General features: G+C 37.7%; 1 protein-coding gene across 5 annotated transcripts in view; it reads right to left on the bottom strand.

Annotated features, from left to right (window-relative positions):
- The window catches only part of WDFY3 (WD repeat and FYVE domain containing 3), a 182,621-nt gene extending 156,660 nt beyond the window's left edge, over positions 1-25,961 (bottom strand). For 3 of the 5 annotated variants that reach the window (XM_045079408.1, XM_045079410.1, XM_045079411.1), the window contains exons 1-4: positions 25,779-25,929; positions 15,365-15,488; positions 7,658-7,711; positions 3,835-3,944 (exon numbers count right to left, since the gene is read on the bottom strand). In XM_045079408.1, coding sequence (XP_044935343.1) covers positions 3,835-3,944; positions 7,658-7,711; positions 15,365-15,488; positions 25,779-25,883 — 393 coding nt within the window. In that variant the 5' untranslated portion in view covers positions 25,884-25,929. Of the gene's footprint in view, positions 1-3,834; positions 3,945-7,657; positions 7,712-15,364; positions 15,489-25,778 lie in introns of all 5 variants that reach the window. The other 2 variants (XM_004779357.3, XM_004779359.3) reach the window with 1 other exon arrangement.
- Between the last annotated feature and the right edge of the window lie 544 nt (positions 25,962-26,505).

Below are 26,505 nucleotides of genomic sequence, written 5' to 3'. Positions count from 1 at the left end.
TCTGGAAGATACATAAGAGGTTGAACTCTACAGTATAGTATGTTTCAGGAACCTGAGTCCAAAACTGTTAATTCCTGAAAAGCCACAATAATAACATCTAATCTTTAATAAATGTTAATTATAAAACAGGCATAAGGCTAAGCATTTTAATTACTCATCTATTCTCCATCAATCCTACAAGGTATATTCTATTATTGTATGATCCTGATTTTACACATGAAGCAGTTGAAACTCATGACTGACATAACCTGCCCTAGGTAACAAAACAAGCTGACTGATCCCCACGTGCATATGTCTGATGACCTATGTATGCATATGGTCTCCCAATCTGGTCTGACTTTTATTTCCCTGACACTGGAGAACACTGAAGTGTTACAAAGGAATAACAGAACCAGATTTCAGAATATTAGCCGGTGGTAGTCTAGATATGTTAGATATAAAAGCAAGAAAGCCAAAGTAATTAGGAAACTATTACGGAAAGACATATGAGAGATGGGGCTTGAACTAATGCGGCAGCAGGGTGATGAGAGGAGAGAGACTTTGCAACAATCCCTTGCAAATAAAAAACCAATAACTCAAAAAAAAAAAAAAAAAGAACAATCCCTTGCATGACCTGGTCCTTTTCTACACATCCAGTATCATTTCCTGCCTCTAAATATTTTAAAAACCCTTTGCTCTTCCCACTATGATTACTTCTAGTTACGACATCTCCGTATTTCTGATGTTCAGTTTAAAGTCTGCCCATGTCGGATGCTTTAATTCCTCATCTTTCCTCCTACCCCCACCTACAAAATTTGGAACTCTAACATTTCACATTTCTATTTTCATAGCACTACGTATACCCCCCATGACTGTATTTTATTTTTTTAATGGTTCAGTTTTTTTTCTTTAAGGTTTTATTTATTTATTTGACAGAGAGAGCACACAACAGGGGGAGTGGCAGGCAGAGAGAGAGAGGGAGAAGCAGATAGTCTTCTGAGCAGGGAGCCCGATGCTGACTCAATCCCAGGACCCTGGGATCATGACCTGAGCTGAAGGCAGACGCTTAACCCACTGAGACACCCAGGTGCCCCATGATTGCATTTTATAGTGTTATCTTCATCTACTCCATCTTTGTCATCTACATGTTGACTTAGGACATGTTTTTGTCATCTATGTTCCTCACCACTACCAACAGGAAATGGCAGGTAAGCAAACAAGCCAATTCAAAATATATAACCCTGAATTTTCTTTTAAAAGGTCTCTTTTTCAGGGCACCTGGGTGGCTTAATTGTCAAGTGTCTGCCTTTGGCTCAGGTCATGATCTCAGGGTTCTGGGATCGAGTGGCATATCAGGCTCTCTGCTAAGCAGGGAGCCTGCTTCTCCCTCTCCACCCTGCTCATGCTCTCTTACTATCTCTCTCACTATCTCTGTCTCTCTCTCAACATTAAATAAATAAAAAATCTTTAAAAACAGAATAAAAATAAAATAAAATGTCTTTTTCTAGTCAGGTTATTACTAGCTTTCCCTTTCCCTTAGTCAAAATATATGACTTCTCATTTTCATTTTATAACTGATAGACTAAAAGTATAACTTGGAATCCAAACTAGTAATTGGCAACATTTGTAATTTTTTTAAAAAGTGATTAGGTTTCCCCTGATTCTTTTCTTACTCTTTTAAGGCAATCTGTCCATTTGTACACATTTAAGCTAATTCACATTTACTGACTTTCCAGTGTGTTAGGAATTTTGGCAGGCCACACTTTTTGTTCACACTTGAGAAAGAGAGCATCTACAGAAAATGTGATTAAAACTTAGAAATATTCCAGGGTGCCTGGGCGGCTCAATAGCTTAAGCGTCTACCTTCAGCTCAGGTCACAATCTTGGGGTTCTGGGATCGAGCCCCATGGTGGGCTCCCTGCTCAGTAAAGAGTCTGCTTCTCCCTCCCCCTCAATCCCTCACCTCCACTACTGTTCTCTCCCTCAAATAAATAAATAAATATCCTAAAAAACAAACAAAACAAAAGTCAGAAATATTCTAATGAAAATGATTATTTTACATGTTATTCTAAACCAAACCAAATTTCGGTACAGTTAATAGGGAGGCATTTATAGCTACCATCAACAGCAAACAAAACTGACATTTTGATAGTCTTCTGGTCTGGTCACAGATACATGGAAACAGCGGGCCTCTTTAGGACTATCTAAAGGTTACTTGGAGAAAACAAACATCTCCATTTGCCCATGACTCAAGGGTTGCCTGGGATGTGGGGTTTCTGAGCTAACATGTGGGGTTTCTGAGCTAACATGTGGGAAGTCCCAGGTACATCAGAGCAAGTTGGTCTAATTCCTTTTGCGATGTTAAGAAAGAAAGAAAGAAACAAACAAACAAACCTAAACCAGCAAACAAAAGAGGGAAACAGGTCATTCTAAGGGAGAAAAGTCCCAGGGCTACTACTTGAGGCTAGTGACTATTGCCAGGATATGGTTACTAAGGAATATGCACTGTTTCTACTGTGGCCTGTCACTGTAGTATGACTAGTGCCACACCCACCTTTGTAAATCCCATTATTAAATGATGTGAGTTGTTTAAAACCCCCACGGTAATTTAGATAATAACCATTCTCAAGACTGGCACTAACTTTGATAGGTAATTCTACTCAGAACTGTAGAAGGTCGAATAAACTTTCATGCCCACATCACAGGCCAAGAGTCAGGCATCCAAACAGATCATCACTGAGTAGATGCAACACAGATCACGGCAGATGTTTAAAGGTGACTGGGCAGGGGGAGTGGCAATCTCCAGAATAAATCAAGTGGGAAGGGAATACATATCATCCTGAAAACATCAGTATTCCCCTATTTTCCCATAAAGTTAAAAGAATTTAAAAGTATTTTCCATGTCATTTATTCCTTATTAGTGAATGACATTAGATGATTCTTCTAAGGCAAGTGCCCTTGATATGAGGAATTTGAGAAAGAAGACAGAGGATCACAGGGGAAGGGAGAGAAAAATAAAACAAGATGAAATCAGAGATGGAGACAAACCCTAAGAGACTCTTAATCTTAGGAAACAAACTGAGGGTTGCTGGAGGGGAGGAGGGGTTGGAGGGATGGGGTGACTGGGTGATAGACATTGGGGAAGGTATGCATTATAATGAGCACTGGGTATTATATAAGACTGATAAATCACAGACCTGTACCCCTGAAACAAATACATTGCATGTTAATTGAGTAAAAAAAAAAAAAAAGACTGGGGGCGGGGGTAGGGAATGGGGGTGTGATAGCTACAGGGTATAGGGCTTCTTTATGGGATGATGGAAATGTTCCGAAATAGCCTGTGGTGATGGCTACACAACTCTGTGAATATATTAAAAACCACTGAATTACACACTTTAAATGGGTGAGTTATATGGTATGTAAATTACCTAAAAGAAAAAAGAATAAATGTGTTTAAAAAACTTAGAGGGGGGGTGGAGAAAGAAGGCAAGAGCCCTAACACAGGTCACAGCAATGTTGGTCTGGGCCACATGGAGCCAGAGTTCCGGGCTACTCGCCTACAGTCACAGAAGTCCAGTGCTGTACCTGGCACACTGTGCACTGGTATCATGTTCCATGTGTTATGACAACAAAGACGGAAAATGCTATTCAAGTTAGGCATTCCCTCAGGTATAAAATTAATAAAACAGAATTCTCCACATAGAGATGTTACAAGAAGCATGAAATAACATGTAAGAAGCATTAGAAGAACATAATGATTATCAGAAAATCTTAATTAGATACGATGATAAATTTAATCTCATAAAATTCCATGAGGATAAAAAAAGTTATCAAACACAAAAACAAAGAACTTACCTGACCAGAGGATGCTAACAAATTAATTGTTGTCAGAAGCATCCAACCTCTACTGGCTTCTTCACTCTGATTGATTTCTAGGAATTGGACTATGGCCCGACTTGCAGCCTCTATAAAACCAAAGGGAACCCATGAGGTGGGGAGACATCACATATAAAGAGGTTCTTCCTTAAAACCTGCCCCAAAATGATCATTTACTATCCACGTGCTTTCTATAAGCACAATTTCTTGAGCAAAGTACACGATGAAAGGATCAGTCTAAGACCAGATATATATATATATAGAGAGAGAGAGAGAGAGATACAGATATACAGTGGTGATGTGCAGGACAAACTGGAAGGGCAGAGACTCTGGTGGAGGTGACCCAAATCATAGCCGCCCAGTGGCACACACGAAGGGGTCCTGAACTCCTGACAGTGGGAATAATGAGTGCCACGCACAGAACAGCATCGGAGGAAAGAAAATTTAGTCAGTTACGGTTTTAGAAGTAAGGGAAATGGGACAAATCCCAAACCATGTGCTTAATTTCATCAGCACAGAGTTCATTAATGTTTCTATCAATATATGAGATGAGTTAGTGTCAGAAAGTCCAATCTGTTCACTTATCAAAACCAACCTGACAGGTTGCTAGTGTACACTTCACACACAACATAAAAATGCAAAAGGTAGAATAAATAGAATTTAGGTTGGCTTGGAGATATTTTTTCTTCTTTCATTTAAGACAATCAAGATAAATAAAGTTTTTCATTAAATAACTGAATGAATACAAGACTTACATAGGATACTGTGCTCGGAATATTTCATCTTTGTATACCTCCATTTGAAAGAATATTTTAATACAAAAAATGTTAAATAGCTCATTTTTACCAAGTCTTACTGTACAACAAACACTCATTTTTTTTTTAAGATTTTATTTATTTATTTATTTGACAGACAGAGATCACAAGTAGGCAGAGAGGGAGGCAGAGAGAGAGAATGAGAGAGAGGAGGAAGCAGGCTCCCTACAGAGCAGAGAGCCTGATGTGGGGCTCGATCCCAGAACCGTGGGATCATGACCTGAGCCGAAGGCAGAGGCTTTAACCCACTTGAGCCACCCAGGTGCCCCAACAAACACTCTTTTAAGTACTTGAAGATTTAACTCATTTAATCTTTATAAGAACCTTATGAGTTATTTTCTATCATTATACCTGTTATAATAATATAATATAATAATAATATATAATATAAACTGAGAAACAGAGAGGATGAATAATTTGCTGAGAGCCACATAGCTAGTCAGTGACAGAACTTATATTCAAATCCAAACTATCTAGCCTGTAAGAGATAGAGACAGTGATTTAAAAAAACAAAAAACAAAAAAACAAAAGAGGGAAAAGAGGGAAGCCAAAAGAATCCTAGCTTATTTCTAATATTTCAACATCTTAAAAATGTTGAAATTATTGTATTCATATTTTCACTGATATACCTTCTCGCCCCCTCTAGAAAGTAAACGTCATGGGAGCACAAGGACTCCTTGTCTGCCTTGTTCACTGCCAATCCCTTGTATGAAGCACATCACTGGCACTAGGTGGGTAGCCAATACATATCTGTTAAATGAGTGAATAAATCAAGCTAAGGAGATCAAAGAAGGGCACTTTGAGCTCAACTTATTACAAACATCAAGAATGTTGGAGTTTACTATGGAAAACAGATTCCTGCAAGTTCTGAGGAGAATAATACTACAAAGAAAGCAATGTTTAAGGCTAGTTAAATTGTGAAGGTCTCAATAGACAGGGGAGCAAACAGAAGACTCTCACCAAGAAACATTCTTTAGCAATTGTGGTTTGAGATCACTGATAAATACTGATCTGCAATTTCTTCTTGCAAATCTGTAATGGGTCAGGTTTTAACACTATATTACATAAGCTCTTTCCTTGATAGGAAATAAATGCTTGTGTAAGGAAGATGACTCCTTTCCAGTAAGTAAAAATTCTCAAAGGCTGATATGCTGTCCTTTCAATTCCTAGGCTTCTGCACAAGGTAGGCAACTTTGGTGTTAAATTGTGCACTTCCAACTTCATAACTCAATATATTAAAAAACTACTTGCAGTCTTCAAATTGATTATTCCATCATGAAATCAATGTAACAAAATTCTATTTCATAACAACAATGACAAAAACATTGATTAGAAAATGAATTGGTCGGGGCACCTGAGTGGCTCAGTGGGTTAAACCTCTGCCTTTGGCTCAGGGCATGATCCCAGGGTCCTGGGATCTAGCCCCACATCAGGCTCTCTGCTCAGCAGGGAGCCTGCTTCCCCCTTCTCTCTGCCTGCTGTTCTGCCTGTTTGTGATCTCTCTCTCTCTCTCTGTCAAATAAATAAATGAAATCTTAAAAAAATAAATAAAATGAACTGGTCAATACTACCTATGCTTCTGACAGAGAACAAAAAGAAAGTGGCTGAAGAGACCAACAAAATTACCTTCCCAGTATGAAAGCTAGAGAGCTATAGATAAGACACATTCTGAGTGAATTGAAATGCCACCCATGCTTTTTCAATATAATGCTATTAATGTTAAAAGGACACTGGACAAATATGTATTTTCTCCTACTCAATAACTGTTATTCAGTGAGTCGTCAATTATAAACAATGAATGCTAATCCTTATTTTGAGAACCCAAACACCAAAAACCTACTTTTGGCTTGTAACAGTTCTATTTATCTGAGCGATGATGGGCATTTATACAAATATGTGGTTACTCTTGTGTTGGCTGACAATGAATATTAAGATTTTCCACAACATAAGAACACACAAATAATTGATTTTTAAAACCCTCAATGTTCGAATTATTAAACATTACAACAACTCAGTGGATCGCTGAGCTGATTAAATAATACACATGAAAATAAAGATTGAAAAAGATCAGTAGAGTGCAATTAGTAACAGCATCTAACAATTTTACCAACTTAATAATAACAACTACCCCTTTCTGAGAAGATTGTGGAGAAGACCTCATTGACAAGGGATACATAACAAATGTATTCATAAGAACTATTTTACCCTTACCTACTTATTTCAGTTTGCTGCCATTCAAAACACCTTAATGGGATCTCCCACTTTTTATTTTAAATGAGTCAAGAAGCTCATTGTAAAAATCTTGAAAGTTGAGTGTGATCTTTAAAAAATTATGTATACTAGAAAGTAATTTTAAATTAAACCTCAAGAAATTACAGTTTCTTAAAACTTTGGAAGAAAAACACTTCTAGTAAAGAAAAATTGCAGTAGAATCCTTCAATTTCACTAGTAGTTAACAAATACAAATTTAAATGATTTAACTTAAGGTTATAAGAGTTAATGAAAGGAATATATTAATATTAACCCATCTTGAGAGTTGCCAATCATTTGATTCAAGCTTTAGCTTTCACACTGCATTTCAATACATACAATCAACTGAAAAAATGTAGAAATGGAGTTAGTAGAACTCATTATTAGATTAAGTAATAGAAGGTAGATAATTTTAAAAGAAATTTAAAGACAGACTATGAGTGAATTCAGTCAGACAGTATTTAGAGCAATCAAAATGTAAAACTTAATGCAATACAATATTTCCTTTGCATTTAAAGCAGTCATTTTCAAACTTATGCAACAGGATAAATATGTAAAACACATACACAGTATTATGAGATTTTTTTTCATTAATGAAGAAACCAAGCCTCCAAAACTCTTTCCCATTCCCAAAACCTTCCACAAGTTAGTCAGAAAAATAGTATTAGAACTCATAGTTTCCATGCTCTTTTTTTTTCATTTTATAATACACAACCACACCTTGGGAATAAAATTACCTGAGGGTGTTGTGGCTTTGAAATCCTTGGAGGACAGCGGGGCACACTGTTTTTCTGTTTAAAAAAAGAGGCTGGGTTGTCTACTTAGGGATTCACTGCATTAAACTAATCCCACCACAGATTCTGTGTAAGACACCAGTTGTGGTAAGCATCCACTAGCTCCTCCCTCATCAGGCCACTGCCCACTGGGGATCATACCACTGTATTTAACAGCAGCACCTATCATGCAGTGATATCATTAATAATAAACTGAAGATATTATTTTTACATGGGTGGAGATTTTTTGCTTCAATGACTTATATGGACCATGTTAAGCAGACTGCATAGTGGAACTTATTAACAAGTAACTTCAAAAGGTAGGAAAAAATCTTAAGCTATACCCTGTACACAACATGGCCACAAATTAGTTGGGGGCCACTACATATTTTTAACAAAAGCCACATGGAGGCAACAACCAAAAGAGAATTATGGGAGGCAGAGAATACAAGAACTGTCAAGTTGCCCTCATGTATTACATACCAGTCTTTATATGCATTTTGCACATTTCCATTTTTACTAACTTCTGATGGATGGATTCAAACAACAGAATTGCAGATATACTTATATTCCTACTGAGATATCTATAATCCACGTTAGAAGCGATCTGATAGAGAGGCTTGATATGTGAGTGGTAATTAGGTAACATACTAAATAACAAGTACTTCACACCAAATTCAGAGGAATCCTAAAAAAATAACCTTGCTGTGATGCACAACAAATACAGACAACTTTCAAATGAATCACAGAGGGCTCAATTTCTGAAGAAAAATTATGTGCATAGAATTACAGCAAATTACTTTCAATGATAACTTTCTGTGAAATACAAGTTCAAAAGTAGCCAAATTCAGCGTCAAAAAGTAGAATGATGCCAAGGGCTGAGAGAAGGAGATGGAGAGCTGCTGTTCAATGAGTATAAAGTTACAGTTATAGAAGATTAGAAAAAAGGTTAAAAAAAAAAAAAAAGGCGCTGTAAGGGCGCCTGGGTGGCTGAGTGGGTTAAAGCCTCTGCCTTCGGCACCAGTCATGGTCATGATCTCAGCCAAAGCTGGATGGAGGCCTGCATCAGGCTCTCTGCTCAGCATGGAGCCTGCTTCCCTTCCTCTCTCTCTCTCTCTGCCTGCCTCTCTGCCTACCTGTCTGTCAAATAAATAAATAAAATCTTAAAAAAAAAAAAAGATCTACTGTAAGACACTGCACTTAGAGGGAACTGTACGATACACTTAAAATTTTGTTCGGAGGGTAAATCTCATGTTATGTGTTTTTTGCTGCAATAAAAATCAGTCAATCAGAAAATGAGAATAGGATATACAAGAGGTAAGATGATTCAGGGGCACCTGGCTGGCTCAATTGGTTAAGCAGTGGACTCAGCTCAGACCATGATCTCGGGGTCCTAGGATGAAGTTCCAGGATAGAGTCCGGCACAGTCTGCCTTCCTCTCTGCTCCTCCCTCCGCACTCACGCGCGCCCGCTCTCTCTCTCCCTCTCTTTCTAACAAAATCTTAAAAAGAAAAAAGATGATTCAGAATATGCCTAGGAATCCTGAAAATTTTTTACTAGAAAAACCAAAAGATCAAAAAAATCTCCAAAGTATCTTTTTAAAAAGACTTTTATTTATTTATTTGAGAGAGAGAGAGAGAAAGAAAGACTGAGCAGCGGTGGAGGAAGAGGGAGAGGGAGAAGCAGACTCCCCATTGAGCAGGGAGCCCAAGGCAGGGCTCCATTCCAAGACCCTGGGTTCATGACCTGAGCCAAAGGCAGACACTTAACCAAATGAGGCACAGACACTTAACCAAATGAGGCACAGACACTTACATGAATGAGCTACCCAGGCACCCTGCCCCCATCCAAGTTTGATAACATTCACTAAAAGAAACTTCCAATATTAAACACTAAAAATAAAAGAATAAGAATTCCCACAGCCAGGGGTCTTTAAGACTGACAAAGGATATACTCCAAAATTATGCTTTTCTCTCTTAACCATAGTAAGTCTGGCTTTTCTAACACTTCTAATTCTCAAAGCATTTTAAAAGATAAACCACCAAATAGAGAAATCCTCTATCAAAAATCAGTAAAGATTTTTTTGAGCACCTCATCTGTGACAAGTAGTCCTCTAAGTCATATAAGGGTGAACACAACAGATAGTAAAACTAAGTAAACTAAGATATTTTCAGATGACAAAGCTCTATAGGCAGTATTTAAGGTGACTGAATAAAATACTGGTGTGGGGATAGAGGATAAAGGATCTATTTGAGATAGGGTGAACAGGAAAGTTTTCTCTTATGGAAGTAATATCTACAAAAATTGAATTTCAATTCAATGGACTCTGAAGTTAATAAATTTCAAAATTTAAAACTAAAAATTATATGGAATTACATGATCTGGAAAAATGTATCTTAAAAATACCCAGAAATCAAGAAGTCATGCTATATTTGCAACTTCTGATTGAGTCTAGAATTATTGTAACATAAAAAGTTTAAGAAAAACCCCCGTGTAACTATTACTGTATTTAACAATAAGACATCATGTGCTTCATTTAAGATACTTTCCATTTTGTCGAAAAACCTACCCTATGTATGTAAAATCATAAGAGGACTTAGGAAAACAAATCTCTAGGGCAGAAAAGTGTTTTTCTACAAACATGCAGATTAGGTATTTTAAAAAGACAGCAACAGAAAAGCAAGTATAAATACAATTTGGGGAATATTTTATTCTAATCCAGGGATACCGCTCAAGAAAGAAAATTCAATGACAGGAGTCAGTATAGAACAGAGAAATTTCCCTTCATGTTACCTGTTTAAAATAGCTAAAAAGGCATAAAATACACAAATCTTATATTTAAGTGCAACTTCTCTGTTCTACAGAAATAACTGAAATCAGGAAAGACAAAAAGAATGCAGTCCCACTGTACGTGGAGAAAGGAGAAGACAGGGGTGGGAAGTTACCTTAAACTATCTCACAACCTTTCACTGAACTTGCTTTACGGACTGCAAGTATAATTAAAATCATCTCACTTTAAAATCCATACATCGATTAATACAATGTACTACTTCCGAATAAGAAACTTAGTCCCTCGATCTAAAAATATTGTAATGGCTGTTGCTCCAAAGACTCCATGATGGGCTCTCGTTAAAGATGGAAGGTTATGCACATGCATTTATCTCTGTTCTCTCCTGAAGCCCCACAGCCATGGACTGAATTGTGTCCCTCTTCCTCAAATTCCTCTGTGGAAGCACTAACTCTTAACGTGATGGTATCAGAGATGCCTCTGAAAGACAATTAGGGTTCAGATGCAGTCATGATGGTAGGGGTCCTCATGATGACATTAATGCCCTCATAAGAAGAGACACCCGCGCTCTGTCTCTTCTCCAGGTGAGGCCACCTTGAGAAGGTGCTATTTGAAAGCCAGGAAGAGGGACGCCTGGGTGGCTCAGTTGGTTAAGCAGCTGCCTTCGGCTCAGGTCATGATCCCAGCGTCCTGGGATCGAGTCCCACATCGGGCTCCTTGCTCCGCAGGGAGCCTGCTTCTCCCTCTGACTCTGCCTTCCACTCTGTCTGCCTGTGCTCGATCTCGCTCGCTTTCTCTCTGACAAATAAATAAATAAAATCTTTAAAAAAAAAAAAAAAGAAAGCCAGGAAGAGAGATCTCACCAGAAACCAATCACACTGACACTCTGATCTTAAGACTTTCAGGCTCCAGAACTGTGAAGGAATATTTCTCTTATTTACATCACTGGTCTATGGTATTTTGTTACGGCAGCTTGAGCAGATTAATACACCCACTAAAATGGTTATAAAAGGATTTTTCAAAAAGGCTAAACCCATAAGGACAAAAAGAATAGGAAAGATGAAAGCAACATTTTGGATACGAAAATAGCAGAGAGGTTAGTGGTAACTGATTTAGCAAACTCTAGAATCTTAAAGCAAGTGCAGGAAAAATGAAAAAGCAACTAAATGACAACAGAACCTCCAACAGGCTCAGGAATTGGTGGGTGCCAGGTGCTTCTAGAAGTGGAGTAAACATGGGAGTGTACACAGAAGGCCTGGTAAAAGTATGTTAAAGAGCACTGAGGACCCCCCGCCCCGATCCCACTAATGTGGGCACCACACTGGGTGTTTGCTCACTGCAAAGAGTGAGGGAGTGTGTCAAGGTTGGGGCGGGAGCGAGGGAGCGAGGCCATCACACCAGGCCCAGCTGCGGGCTCATGGAGATCATGCAGAAGCAGAAGCTTACGCCCTGGATGCTGAAGGTCCTCAGACCTTATCCCTACTTGGCTTCCAAAATGCTGAGAGGCAGACATGTATCTTCCAAGTAGAAACTGGACATTCTTAACTGGGGACTCTGCCTAGCTCAGGGGAGAGAGTCAACAGAATAGCCTCACAAGAGCACGCTGGGCTGACGCCCACAGTTTCAAGCCCCACCCACAAGTGCAGAGCTGCGGGCAGCTTTCTATGGCCCCATTCTTACATAGGAGCAGATGGCCAAGGAAGTCCTCTAACCTAAAAGACAGACAAAAGCAAATTAACAAAAACGGCCACCTGAAAGAAACAGAACTAAAAAGAGAATCTATGAAAGAATAGACACCAATAAAAAAAGAAACATTTAGGAATTAAAATTACAAGTCACAAATGAAAACAAAACAACCTTCATAAAAGGGCTGGATGGTAAAACTGATAGGGTCAAAAGCCAAAAATACAAAATGAGAGAAAATAAGAAAATGAGAGGGACAGTCTCAGGGGTACACCTGACTAGAAAAAGAAAACTGAGTGGAGGATATTATTATATAAATAATTCCCAAAATTTTCCCAAAGGTCAAAGCTCAGTGTAATGTATAAGAATATATGCTCCAAGGCATGGTATCATGAAATTTTTGACCAGGAGAGCCAAAGAGAGGATCCTAAATGCTCAAAAAAGGAAAAAAAGGCTGATCAAAGAAACAAACAACAATCTAGGTAGCTTCAGGTTTCTCAATAGCAGTGCAGGAATCCAGAATATGAAGGAGAAATTATTTTTAAATTCTCACATGAAATTATTTCTAACCTAGAATCTGATACCTACTGAAAGGGGGATAAATGTAATGCAAGCTGCAAGATTTTCCAAAATGACCCCGGGAGCTCACCCTGGGCTGCCTGGAGAAGGACCTAGCTAAGACACCCCCTACAACTACATCCCCAAGGGAGTTGCTAGACCTAAACTCAACTTCCCATGACACTGGTAGCTTCCGCTGTTTAGTAGGAGGGCCTGTAACTTCCCCTGGGGCCCAAAGTCTCCTGGGACTAAACAGCAATGATCTGTAAACAGCTCCTATAAACATCCAAGAGACACTCAATTCCAGTACTCAAACAGCGTAGATCATAAGCAGTTTCTTTTATTTCTTCACTGATAAGTTCATATTTGTGTTTGTACTTCAGGAATGGAGGGGCATCAGGGATTTTCCAAGCACACTTTTCTATGAGATAATGAGAGTGGTGGACCTGTGTCTGCTGCTGAACCCCTGGTTTTGTGTTTCTCCTTTCTGCAATAAAGTCATGCTAAATGACCTGTTGTTCTAAGCCAAGGTACCTGCAAGGCTGTCCACCTGAAGATTTCACCCTCCTTTATAAAAAGAAAGGAACCCATCTTTCACAGTAACAGTCAAAAAAATGTTTTTTCACTAATGGGATTTCTAAAAAACACAACAAAATGAAAGCACACAAACACACAAAACCTAAACCTTAAATGGTAATTCCCCTGCATCTTTCCTCAGGAAACTGCTGGAAAAGATGCCTTAACAAAAATGAAAAAGTTAGGGGCGCCTAGGTGGCTCAGTGACTTAAAGCCTCTGCCTTCGGCTCAGGTCATGATCCCAGGGTCCTGGGATTGAGCCCTGCGTGGGGCTCTGCTCAGCGGGGAGCCTGCTTCCCCATCTCTCTGCCTGCCTCTCTGCCTACTTGTGATCTCTGTCTGTCAAATGAATAAATAAAATCTTAAAAAAAAAAATGAAAAAGTTAGTTTGAGAAAGAAAGATGCCTTGAGATTCAGAAAACAGAAGTTCCATCTCAAAGAACTAGAAAGATACCTCAGACAACATGAGTGGAAAAATAAAAGGGACAGCTATGCGGCTGGCCTAGGGAGCAACTACCATGGATTAATGGATTAATGCAAGCCAGAAAGTTCCGGAAGAGCTATCTGAAAGTTCCGGAAGAGCTATCTGAAAGAAGATGAAACTGTCAGAATATCTGATGCCTTCAATGATATTGAAGGGAGATTCAGAAAAACATTTTAGCAATAGGGGATGAATGTGGGATGAAAATCTACAAAAGGAAACAAAATATAGGCAATTATTAACTCATTTGGAGGTGGAGGAAAAGAAGTCTTCAAGAAAAGAAATCACAGCATACCATATGACTCATCTTAAATACTGTGGTCACAGTCCATACAAGATAATACTGATCTAATCAAATTGAGACAGAACTATACTGGAGGGACTTAGAAAGCACACACTGTATGGGCAATGGTGGTGAACTTTAGAGAATGAAAGCCTCATTTTCTTTTGTGGAAGTCAAAAGATAGATCTAAATGTGGAAAAAAAGGAGGGGCACATACTGCAAGCACATCATTTAGAGGCACAGGTAAATGCCAAAAAATTTTTTTTTAATGTGAGAGTGAGAAATGGAGTTGAACTAGTATGATGGAAGGGAGATGCTGTTTTTAATTAACATTTTAACTATCTGACCTTTAAATACATGCCTGTATTAGGTTAATAAAAAATAAATTTAAAAATAAGATTACTGAATAAAAGCATTATTGTTAACTATGGGAAAAACAGGAATTTGATGGGATGAAAAAATAAGTGATTGTCCAAAGGGACATTATAAAGAGAATTCAAATCATCAATTTATTAGTCTAATGCTTCAATAAGAAAGCTACCACCCAAACAACCATTACAAAACCCAAATAACAAAATAAAGTCAAGAAACTTATTTTAATATTGGATAAAGGGAGGATACCTGAGGAACTTTAAAATTACCGAATAAAGCTTATTATATGTAAAAATTATAGGTTAAAGACCCCTAAGCAGTCTAATAGGAAGATGAAGTCACACACAAATAACCCCTGGTGGAATTGAGAAGCAAAGAGTAATTACAAAGAGGTTTTTCCTTTGATTAAGGGAATCAAGAAACATTCCATCGAAGAGGTATGAGTTAATATCTAAGCTTCAAAGATTTAGACATACCGATGGTGGGGGGGAGAGTCTCCCCTCTGGGTGAACCATCGTAAGTAAAGGATAAAAATAAGAGCTCAGCATGTTTACAACTATAAGCAGCTTGGTTTGGTTGAAATATAGAAAAGAAAACAAGAAATAATATTGTAGACTAAAAATAACTTCATACAGCCAGATCCTGGATTTGCCTTCAATGTCATGCTAGGAATCTGGATTTGTTCAGAAGGAAACAGTGTTCTTGGGAGTGCAGGGGTGGGGATCGGAGGTCCCAGGACAATGGTCTTGAGTACAGCTGCTCCACTTGGGAGATGCTGAACCCACCAACAGCAGGGAGTGTGAGAATGGAAACGGGGACAGGTAATTAAAACCCACATGGATAAAACTGAGTCAATTTTCTCTTTTATTTTAATAGCACTTTTACCAAACAGTCTATTCAAATAGTTTTTCCTGGTTTCAGTAAAAATACCTGTAGATTTGTTTGATGCTCTCCTTCGAATTTCTGTCACCATCAGTCGTGAGACTTGGGTTGTGAACTGCAGAAGGTCAGAAAATTTTTCTGTCATCGTATTTGGCGGAGCATTTCCAAAAACCTGTGGATGAAAAAAAAAGCCACAATTTTAATGAAGCATTGCCAACTACTGACTTTCATTCTGTATATTTCAAAGTATGGTATGACTTGAAAATCAAGTCAAAAAAGTATTCTTATACAGATACTTTGAATCTGAGTATGTTTAAAATACAACTCTTTCAATAAATCATATCTAGCCACATTTCCTAGTACATATTACACAATCTTTTGAATTAATGATTAAATAAATGAAATAAAAGCCAAAGTATAATTATCTGTGTGTAAAATCTGAATCCATCTTACTGGTAAACTTTAGAAAGCATGTTTCTTTGAAGAGATCTAAATTAAGAATTTAGAGAAAGAGAAGCCTGGGTGGTTTAGTGGGTTAAGTTTCAGACTCTTGGTTTAGGCTCAGGTCATGATCCATGGATCCTGAGGTGGAGCTGAGCGGTGCCCCACCCTGAGTATGGCTCTGCACTCAGCAGAAAGTCTGCCTGAAGATTCTCACATTCACTCACGCCCACTCACATTCCAATGTGTGCTCTCTCTTTAAAATAAGTAAATACATCTAAAAAAAAAAAAATTAGAGAAAAATGTAAGGTTCCATGATGGTACACAGATACATCAGATGGTGAAGAGCAGGGATTCATCTATAGTTAAGTCCTAGACTGAATACAGAATTACTAAACTCATGCTATAGCTCAGAATTTCTAAACTGTACAATTTCCAAAATAGTACTGTTAGGAAAAAGATTAAAGAAAATGAATGATGAGGGTCATGAAATATACTTGTTTTAATAAAAAAAACTAAGACAAATGAACTTTAGAATAAATCTTTTAAAAAAAAGTTTTTATTTATTTAGAGAGCGAGAATGCGCATTCAAGTGGGGAAGGGGAGGGAGGGAGAGGGAGAATCTTAAGCAGACTTTCTCTGAGCATGGAGCCCTACATGGGGCAGGGCTCCATCTGAAGACCACTGATCATGCGTGACCTGAGCCTAAACCAAGAGCTGGAAGCTTAACCCACTGAGCCATGAGGCACCCCTAGAATACATACTTCTTAAAGATAAATCAGTGTGGACTCAGCAAAGAGGACAAAGAAATGAAACCTGGAACAACAGTCTTAGGAAAAGAAATGGCTATTTAACTGGATGTATCCTGAAATATTATTTTGAAAAATGTTCTTTTATGCTAAAAGGAAATCCGGTCTTCTAAAACTATTATGACAGCTCTCTATTATAATACTCATCACACAGTATCTTGTATTCTTATTATCTATTCAAATGTCACTCAAAAGGAGGGATTATATCTTACTCATCTTCGTATTCTATTTTACCTTAATTTATGGAGATATCCCCTAAATATGTTTGTTTATATCCTGTTTCCTACACCCACAACAACAAATTCTAGAGAACACTTAAGTAGAACTGAAGGCTAAATAAATTGTAACATGAGAATACAAAATTATGAAAGAAAACAAAAACAAGGAAATAAATCAGGCTAGGGAATAGATGGGGGGAAAAAAACACAAAATCTAAGACCAAAAGACCAGTTCTGTATTTGCCATGTTTGGGTCATAAATTTTGGCTCAAATATACAAAAGAGAAGAACTACTCTACTACATGGTTCACAATGTCCTTAGGTAAGAAAAAATATATATCTAAGGAAGTATCTCCATTTTTATACTACAACATAAAAATTTCTTTCCAAGGATCCTCAAGAAAAGGATACAGCTTATAATGTAATTTCCTTATAACAAATATATTTCTTACATTCTTACAACACATACTATATTCCTTATAATACCAAACAAACAAATCAACTCTACAGGGTATACTTTTGTTTGGCTATCTAAGGACTGTTCATTAACTTTACATAGGAGTAATTTTACATGATCTTAAAGAATAAACTGGACTTTTCAAGACCTCAATAAATTGGGTTTTTTTGGCTGAGATACTGATAAATGTTATGTGTTTATAACTCAACTGGGTCATTTGTTAGTAAGACCCATATTCTTTAACAAACAAATTGGAGGCAGACTAGAAACTGAGAAGCCTAATAATGACAAAGGCTTGAATAACCATTCTACTACCAACTCAGAAATGTGAGTATATAACTGTTATTTATAAAACCATCGTGGGGGTACCTGGGTGGCTCAGTCGTTAAGCATCTACCTTCAGCTCAGGTCATGATCCCAGGGTCCGGGATCAAGCCCCGCACTGGGCTCCCTGATCAGCAGGAAGCCTGCTTTGCCCTCTCCCACTCCCCTACTTATATTCCCTCTGTCACTGTCAATCTCTGTCAAATAAATAAATAAAATCTGTAAAAACAATTTTGTATTTTGCTAAGGCAATTATGAAGCTTTTCATCAAACTAATTTAAAACAGGCAAATATTCCTATTACTCAGAATATATTAATACATATTTTGCTACTAAGAATTATTATTTTTTTAAAAGATTTATTTTATTTATTTATTTGACAGAGATCACAAGTCGGCGAGAGGCAGGCAGAGAGAGAGGAGGAAGCAGGCTCTCTGCAGAACAGAGAGCCCGATGCCGGGCTCAATCCTAGGACCCTGCGACCATGACCTGAGCTGAAGGCAGTGGCTCAATCCACTGAGCCACCCAGGCGCCCCGCTACTAAGAATTATTAAGAATTATTTTATTCTGGGGACGCCTGGGTGGCTCAGTTGGTTAAGCAGCTGCCTTCGGCTCAGGTCATGATCCCAGCACCCTGGGATCGAGTCCCACATCGGGCTCCTTGCTCGGCAGGGAGCCTGCTTCTCCCTCTGCCTCTGCCTGCCATTCTGTCTGCCTGTGCTTGCTCTCTCTCCCTCTCTCTGACAAATAAATAAAATCTTAAAAAAAAAAAAAAAGAATTATTTTATTCTGAAGAGTTATGAGGACAACTTCATAAAACAAAAAGATCGTTTCTTAGACAGTATATGGATATAGTTATTGAAGCAGTCTCCACCCTAGGTGAATAATACATTATTAAAAATGCAACTAACGTGGGGCACCTGGGTGGCTCAGTCGGCTAAATGCCCAAAACGATTTCTGCTCAGGTCATGATCTCAGGGTTTTGAGATGAGGGCCTGCATTGGGCTCCACACTGGGCGTGGAGCCTGCATAGATTCTCTCTCTCCTTCTGTCCCTTTACCGCCCTCCCACTCTGCTTTGAAAGAAAGAAAAAAATCTAAATTTTCATACAAATCCTGACATTTAACTGCTTTATTGACATGAGAAACTTTTTTCAAAAGATATGCCTTCCTTGAACTGACCAAATCACTATTACAGAAAAAGAGTTATGTCCTATTTGCTAATTTGAAACGAAACAACTATTGCTTCTTTGACATAAACAACTTTTAGTCTAGTGATTCATTCTTTTCATTTATTCACTCATAAATATTTATTGATCTGTATATATGCCAGGCAACATCTGGAGTCATGAATACAAAGGTAAACAGGTAGTGGTGAATACCAAAGTAAATGAATCAAAGAGGATTCCTATGCTTGCGGAGTTCATATTTTAGTACAGGAGAGAAACATTAGACAAATTAAGAATAGAAATTACATTAGTGATATGTTCTAAAAGAAGTAAACAGGGTAACCAGAAGGGAATGCCTATTGTGGGGACAGGCTATCCAAGAAGGTCTCCCTGAGATGACACTGCCATGAAGGAATGACACTGCGTGATGAGACAAAGTCACACAATTCAGACTGCCCAACAAAGAGGGTGCTGGGCACCTCAAAGAGCTGTGCTAAGAGGTGGACATGGACGAGGGACTGGGGTAGGGGAGGAATCCAAAGACTGGTGCAAATGGAATGTATTTTATGAGATGGGAAATGTGCAAGATAAGGTAAGGTGGGAGAAGTACAGGGACTAAAACATGAACTGACATTTAGATAATACTGAACATCTAAGGTAGCAAAGAGTAGATTTTTCTGTCATTAACTTCAACAATTAAATCTAAAATATTAGTACATAACCACCTTCTACAAATAGCAATATTACTTAAAAAAGGGCAACATTTCAATCATGTACTTAAAGGTGTGCTACAGAGGATGGAGCATGAGCTGGGAGTACAAGGAGGATGAGATTCTCTTCACCCTCAGACACTACTGGTCAAATTTTTCTGGTTCTCCATCTCCCCATTTGCCAAAGGACAGAGCTAAGCAAGAGACTGTTCAACTCAGAAGAAATGACTCTAGAACATCTATGTGACCTTCATAACTCAGATTAAAAAAAAAAACAGCAATGAGGAACAAATATGCTATCTACCAAATTCAGGAAGATTAACAGTTACCAAACAAAGAACATTTATAATGTGCCTAGCACTATGCAAATACTTGACAGAGAATTATCATTTAAATCTCATAAAATCCTATATAGTGTCCTCATTTTTATAGATAAGGAAATTAAAGCTTAGAAAAGTTAAACAACTAAAGCCAGAAGGTGGTGGAGACAGAACTCAAAATTAGGTCTGTCTGATTCCAAGCATTGCTTTTATCACTCAGTATTATGCTGTCTCATTTAAACTTCGTATGAACCCTAGCACTGTCACTTTACACAGTTTTACCTTAAGAGGGGAACAGCACAGTGAGACTTGATTTCAGAAGAGTCATTTTTAATATCCACCTGAACTACAGAAAATTTTCTGGCATTTCCTCAACTAAATGTTTTTGGCATACTCAGAGAGAACATACTAATAGTGTTATTTTAATGCCAAGTACAGCACGAAAGCTCAATATAGGGATGCCAGGGTGGCTCAGTCAGTTAAGCATCTGCCTTTGGCTCAGGTCATGATCCTAAGGTCCTGAGGCCCCATGTCCATCCAGCTCCTTGCTCAGCTGGGAGCCTGCTTCTCCCTCTGTCTGCCAATCTCCCTGCTCGTGCTCTCTTTGACAAATAAAATAAATAAAAATCTTTAAAAAAAAAAAAAAACAAACAACTCCATATATATTTGTTGCTGAATAAAGCTACTCAAAAATTAAATATGACTAATAACAGAGGTTGTAATTTTTACAAAGTTTTCTAAAATGGTGTCTTTTGTTTCCTAAACATATGTAATATTTAAAAATCAGTGACGTAGTACTGACTATCAGGAGTCCTGGAATAATTTGCTATACATAACATTTTAAAAATTAACAATGAAGATACAATTGCATTACTTCATAGTAAGTGAGTCTTCTTATTAATTAATATAAATTATTAGGAAAACATGTGTATTCTCCCTGTTTCTAAGAAGGACCACCAACTCAAAAGAAACTGAGAACGCTCAGTCCCTTTCTCTCCTTCGGAGTACGCCTGGCTCAGAACATGCACTCTAATCTGCTCTGCAAGGGTCTTGCAACTACTCAGTTTTGCCAATGGCTGGGTAAGAAAATATAACTATTTCAGATGTGAATTTAGCAAATCCTTTCTTGCACAGCCCTAAGCTACACTGTCCAATATCAACTGTACTGGTATTAGGTAATAAGAACTTAACTGTGTATATGTAAACACAAAGCTGTAAAAATGTAAACAGTTCACCTGACTCCTGATCTCACTCTCATTTGATTCTCAACTTGAGCATTCTTTTAAAGCCAACAATTTAAAAGTAAAGGTCACTTGTAAAGGATAAAAAAGAAAAACACTATATTCAACTTAGGTGCTTCTAAATATAAATAATTAAAAAACAAAGGGAGTTTCTAATAGAAGATCTAGTTAGTAAAATTGTATTGTAAAACACACAATGAAGTATGATAACATATACCACAGTAATTAACAATGACAGTTAATTTTTAGATGACTAAAATGTTACTCACTTTTTAATAGTTTTAAGCCAAGTATTTGTCAATAAGCTTTTGTTCTTAAGACTAAAAGAAAAATTATTAAGATTATTTATTTTTTTAAGAATTATTTTTAAGAATCCTGGATAAATAGTATTCGGCTTTTTCTCAGACTCCATCATCATCTCTCAGATGACAGCAGCAATCTCCTTGCAGGACTGTGATGAAGACCACGGGAGGCAGCTGAAGACCTCAGCATGAGCCCTGGCCCAGAAAAAAAGGACTCAACACATGCCATTTCTCAACCTGTGTCTCTTAAAGGCAAAAATCACACATTGAAATAACACTACTGAGCCCTCTTTAATAATGATTCTGTAGATAGATGCTCATGTCTAACAGCAATATGGTTTATTTTGCCATTTAGCAAGAATCAAGCAGTCTCAAAAAAAAAACTGATAGCACATTTCATTTTTAGCAATCATGGCCGGAACTCTAGAACCATACTGAGCTATTCTTTCACTCTTTTTTCTTTTTTTTTTTTTTTTTGTTCTTTTCTTTCTTTCTTTTTTTTTAAAGAGAGGGAGGAAGCTGGGAAGAGACAGAGGGAGGGAGAGAGAGAGAGAAAAAATCTTAAGGAGGCTCCACACCCCAACACAGAGCCCAACACAGAGCTCGATCTCCCAACCCTGAGATCACGACCTGAGCCAAAATCAAAATTCAGACACTTAACCAGACACCCTTCATTAAAGCTCTTTCTTAGCAGTGGAGAATGTTCATGTATAAATGGTCAAACACTAAAGAAATACAGCTATATATTTCAAACTTAATGGATTGGATATCTTATCTAAGGATAATTTTCTTTTGCTAATGACAATCCAGTGAATACTATGTATTTTTTAAATTGGTCACAATAGTATGGAAAAAAGTTCCTATCTTTTTATTAGTTAAGAGCTAACTGATCTTTATGATATTTAAAATCACTCACTGTACTAGAGGTGTAAGGCAAGGCATATATAAGTGCTTTTACTCAGGCAATTAAAAATTTTGACTTGAAAGAATAATGAAACTTCTGACAATATATAACATAAGAGAACTAAGTCACAGTCTAAGCAATAGAGAATCACTAAAGCATCTCAACTCTACTTAACAAACAAATATTTAGATGATTCTTCCAGCCTAAGCCTCACTTGAATTGGCTATAGAAGCCTTACTGATGAAATACATGGGACACATATGTAGGATATTACTTACTAATTTGTGTTAACAGCTGAGAACAACTGCCTTAACTATTCTGAACATTACCATCACTTCGTTAATGTGTATAAGTCTGAGAGAAGAAAATTACCTCAAACTATTCAGTAGGCCAATAGTACATTGTAACAATGAGATAGAACAAAAATAAAAAGATTAAAAAAGAAACAAACAACTTCCCAGAACTGATTCCAATAAAAATTAATGACTGTTACCTCTCCCTGCTTGTGCTCTTTTTGACAAATAAATAAATAAAAATCTTTAAAAAACAAACAAACAAACAAACAACTCCATATATATTTGTTGCTGAATAAAGCTACTCAAAAATTAAATATGACTAATAACAGAGGTTGTAATTTTTACAAAGTTTTCTAAAATGGTGTCTTTTGTTTCCTAAACATATGTAATATTTAAAAATCAGTGACGTGGTACTGACTATCAGGAGTCCTGGAATAATTTGCTATACATAACATTTTTAAAATTAACAATGAAGATACAATTGAAAAAAAAATGGCTGTCTGTAATCTGTTCTCTCCCTCACTTTCACAGCAGCTATTTTAAACCCTTCCCCACCTCTCTGCATGTTCCTACATGAACATCTCCTCTCTCCATCATTCTCAGCCTCTTATTTCACAGATTAAAAAAAAATGAACAACCTCTAAATGTACTAATGTTTGCACCCGCTCTCTCCCATTTACTCAACCCGATGGGTGATGTACGAACTGGTCTCTCTTACTATCCTCCGTCTACCCCTGCCCCGCTGCCACCAGCCCAGCAAAACCTCAATCCCCATAAATAATATATCTTTCTGCCTGATCTGCTTCTACACGCATGCTGCCAAGTGCCTGCAGGAGAAAAATCACACACCCACGTGGCTAAGATCCAGTACAAATTTATCATCTCCAACTTCCACTGGACCCTCAATTCTTTTCCCTTTAATTCTTTCAACATCCCTTTCAACCATCACTCTCATTCTCTTTTGTAATATTCCAAATCATCACAATTTTCTTAAACCCCTTAACTTATTCCAAGGCTCATCTTCTGTTGATGACTATAAGAAATTGAGGTCATCAAGCAAGATCTTATTCAACTTCTCATACCTAACTACAAATCATATTCACACCCAACAAAATGTGCTCTTCTCCGGGTTGGAGTATCCTTCTCCTGGGCAAGGCTCACCTGCGCCCCTGCTCCGCAGTAATCTGACTCCATGCTCTCCTCTCTCAATCACTTCAATCACTTTCACTCTTAAAAATTTCCACATTTCCTCTTCCACTGGTTTCTCCCTTCTCTTTATGTGCCAGAATCTCCTCCATCTTTACATACAAAGCAAAACACAAGAAACACACACACAAAAACCCTTCTTATCATCAAGTTCACATCCATTCATCTCTTTGGTTCTCCTTTCTTTCAAATTTCTACAAGCCCAGTATATTCCTATTGCCTCTCTTCATCTCCCATTCACTTATCAACTCACTGTTTTCTGGTTCTGCCATTCTAGTAACTTACAAACCATCAAATTTCATGAACATTCATCTTATTGGGTCTCTCTCTATGATACATGGTAGTGCTGACTACTTTCTCTTTTCATACATTTATCTTTGGGCTCTATAGCCGCCCCTCTCCTGATTCTTTTTGTACTGCTACTGTCCAACTCCTGTTGTGTACCCTTCAGGTGTTCCTCTCCTTTCATTAGACATTCTTATTCTCCATGGATGATCCTTAGTTGAGTGCTCTTCTCACTTGGCACTATAAGCCATGAGTACACTCTCTCATCCCCTTCCAGGATTTCAACTACCCCATTCTTGCCAGAGTCCCCAAAGCACATATCCAGCCAAATCTTATACCCGAGTTTCTAAACTCTGCTTACTGAATACATTCACTTGGGAAGCTCACAAATAATTCAACTGAATCTATCTTTTAAAATTTTCTTTCTGAGCAAATGGGAAAAAAACAATTCCCAGTTAGTTTCCCAAATTAGAAACCTAGTAGACACCTTACCTTGCTCCCTTCTACTCTCTTACTCTATTGCTTAAAATACTTCATTGGCTCCTCATGCCTCCCGGAAAAGTGCTGACTTCTAATACAATATACAAACCCATCATGATGTACCTCTGATCAATCTTGACAGTCTTTTTTTTTTTTGTTCCTCCTTGATATAAAATCAACTTCTTGGAACTCCTTATAGATGTTGGCACATATGAAAATATTTGTTGCTTTTTATCTTGATTCATGCTTTAATCTCTTACTCTAATTATCTTCTTGGTTAATCTGGTCCAGTTAATAATTCCAATTGGGCTAATGGTTATCATTTAAGGCCTCAAGAATCACATCATATTGTCTCTCTCTTTTTTTAAGATTTACCTATTTATATGACCAGAGAGAAAAAAAGAGTATATGCACACACGCGCACGTGAGCAGGGAAAGGGTAGAGGGAGAGAGAGAGACTCTCAAGCAGATTCCCTGCTGCTCACAGAGCCTGATGCAGGGCTTGATCCCACCACTCCAGATCACAACCTGAGCTAAAATCAAGAGTCGGGTGTTCAATTGACTGAGCCACCCACGTGCCCCTACATCACATTCTCGAAGGAGACCTCCCTTCCCCAATACCCACAGACTTTTAAACAACTTTCTTTCAAGGGGTGACCTTCAGTGCTGAAAAAGCTAAAAGCAGCAGCAGTGACTGGCGGTGAGGAGCAGTGGGGTCTGAAAGCCTCTGGAACTACCTGAATTTTTGAACTATGTACTTGTACAGCTTGGATAAAAATATAAAAATTAAATATTCCCACCAAGACTGTTACACATGTAATCAACTTCACAAAATACCTTAAAAATTAACTCTATTTAGACTCTCTTGGGCCTATAACTACAAAATCTCTTACAGAAAACCTGCCAAACAACAAAGCAAACTGAGATGATTCCATCAAGTATACAAAATATACTTGGGCAATTACATTCTTTGGTGCAATAAACCATCATTTCAAAAAAAAAAAAAAAAGGAAATAGCAAATGGTAATTTATAACGCATCCCTCTTCCAAAACTCAACCATTATAGGAACATTTTACAGAATGCTCAGTCTTCCTTTTATCTGTTAAACTAAATGGAATTCACTCCGACCAGGTCTCAGATAAAGTTACGTGGCTCACAGTAAATTGAAAGGAAGTAAAGAAAACATCAAGCTTCTAAACACTCATTCTAACATTTCTTCCTCTCTGTGATTTACTCTAACCTTCAAATTCCTGCAGTGTTAACCAGTCCTGGAAAGCATGGCCTCAGCAATGTGGACTTACCCTGTTAAACACTGGCAGCATCATGTACAGCTTCTCCTCTTGTTCCTTCTGAGTCATGTGCCGGGGAGGATGGCACAACTCCGTGAAGAGACGGCGGAGGTGCATCAGTCCTAAGGCGTTGTCCTGGGGGCTGCACTCCTCCTGCCTTGGTCGCCCCCCCATGATCCTCTTCACCATGTTCATCTTGGCTGGTTGGTGATAAACACTAACTTCTGATTCTGTGGGAAGGAAGAAGTTCATATGCAGATAGTCAAAACATGTCAGCATCCTGACCAAGTCAAGAGCTTAGAAAAAAGCCAGGAAAACATCTTTTTCTACTTCTTCAAACAGAAAAGGTAGAGAGGCAAAACTAATTTTGATTAAGCCTCCCTAAGTGACAAATTAGGAATCATGGCACCCAATATTCCTACTGGCTTTGGCATAATTTGTATAAAATGTAAAACATTAAGTGTAAAAACATTAATTGGACAAGTATCCAAATGTTCCTAATTAAGTTAGTCATATGAAGTTCAACAAATAAAGGGACCAAAGATCTCACTATTAATACATTGCTTAATAGCTGAGCTTAGGTAAAAAAGAATGAAGAATAGAAAGTTCAACCTCATCTCAAAACAACAACAAAAAACAAAACAAAACAAAAATCTTTTCCTTTCTAAACATGAAGTTTTCTCTCTTTAATTATTTAATTTTTATTCTAGATGAACGATTACAGTTTAGGTACCTGTTT

This window comes from Mustela putorius, unplaced genomic scaffold (genome assembly GCF_011764305.1).
Source record: "Mustela putorius furo isolate JIRA1106 unplaced genomic scaffold, ASM1176430v1.1 tig00000382_pilon_pilon_pilon, whole genome shotgun sequence".
Classification (NCBI taxonomy): domain Eukaryota; kingdom Metazoa; phylum Chordata; class Mammalia; order Carnivora; family Mustelidae; genus Mustela; species Mustela putorius.
Note: the sequence above shows the minus strand (reverse complement) of the source record. Positions and strands in the feature narration are given on the sequence as shown.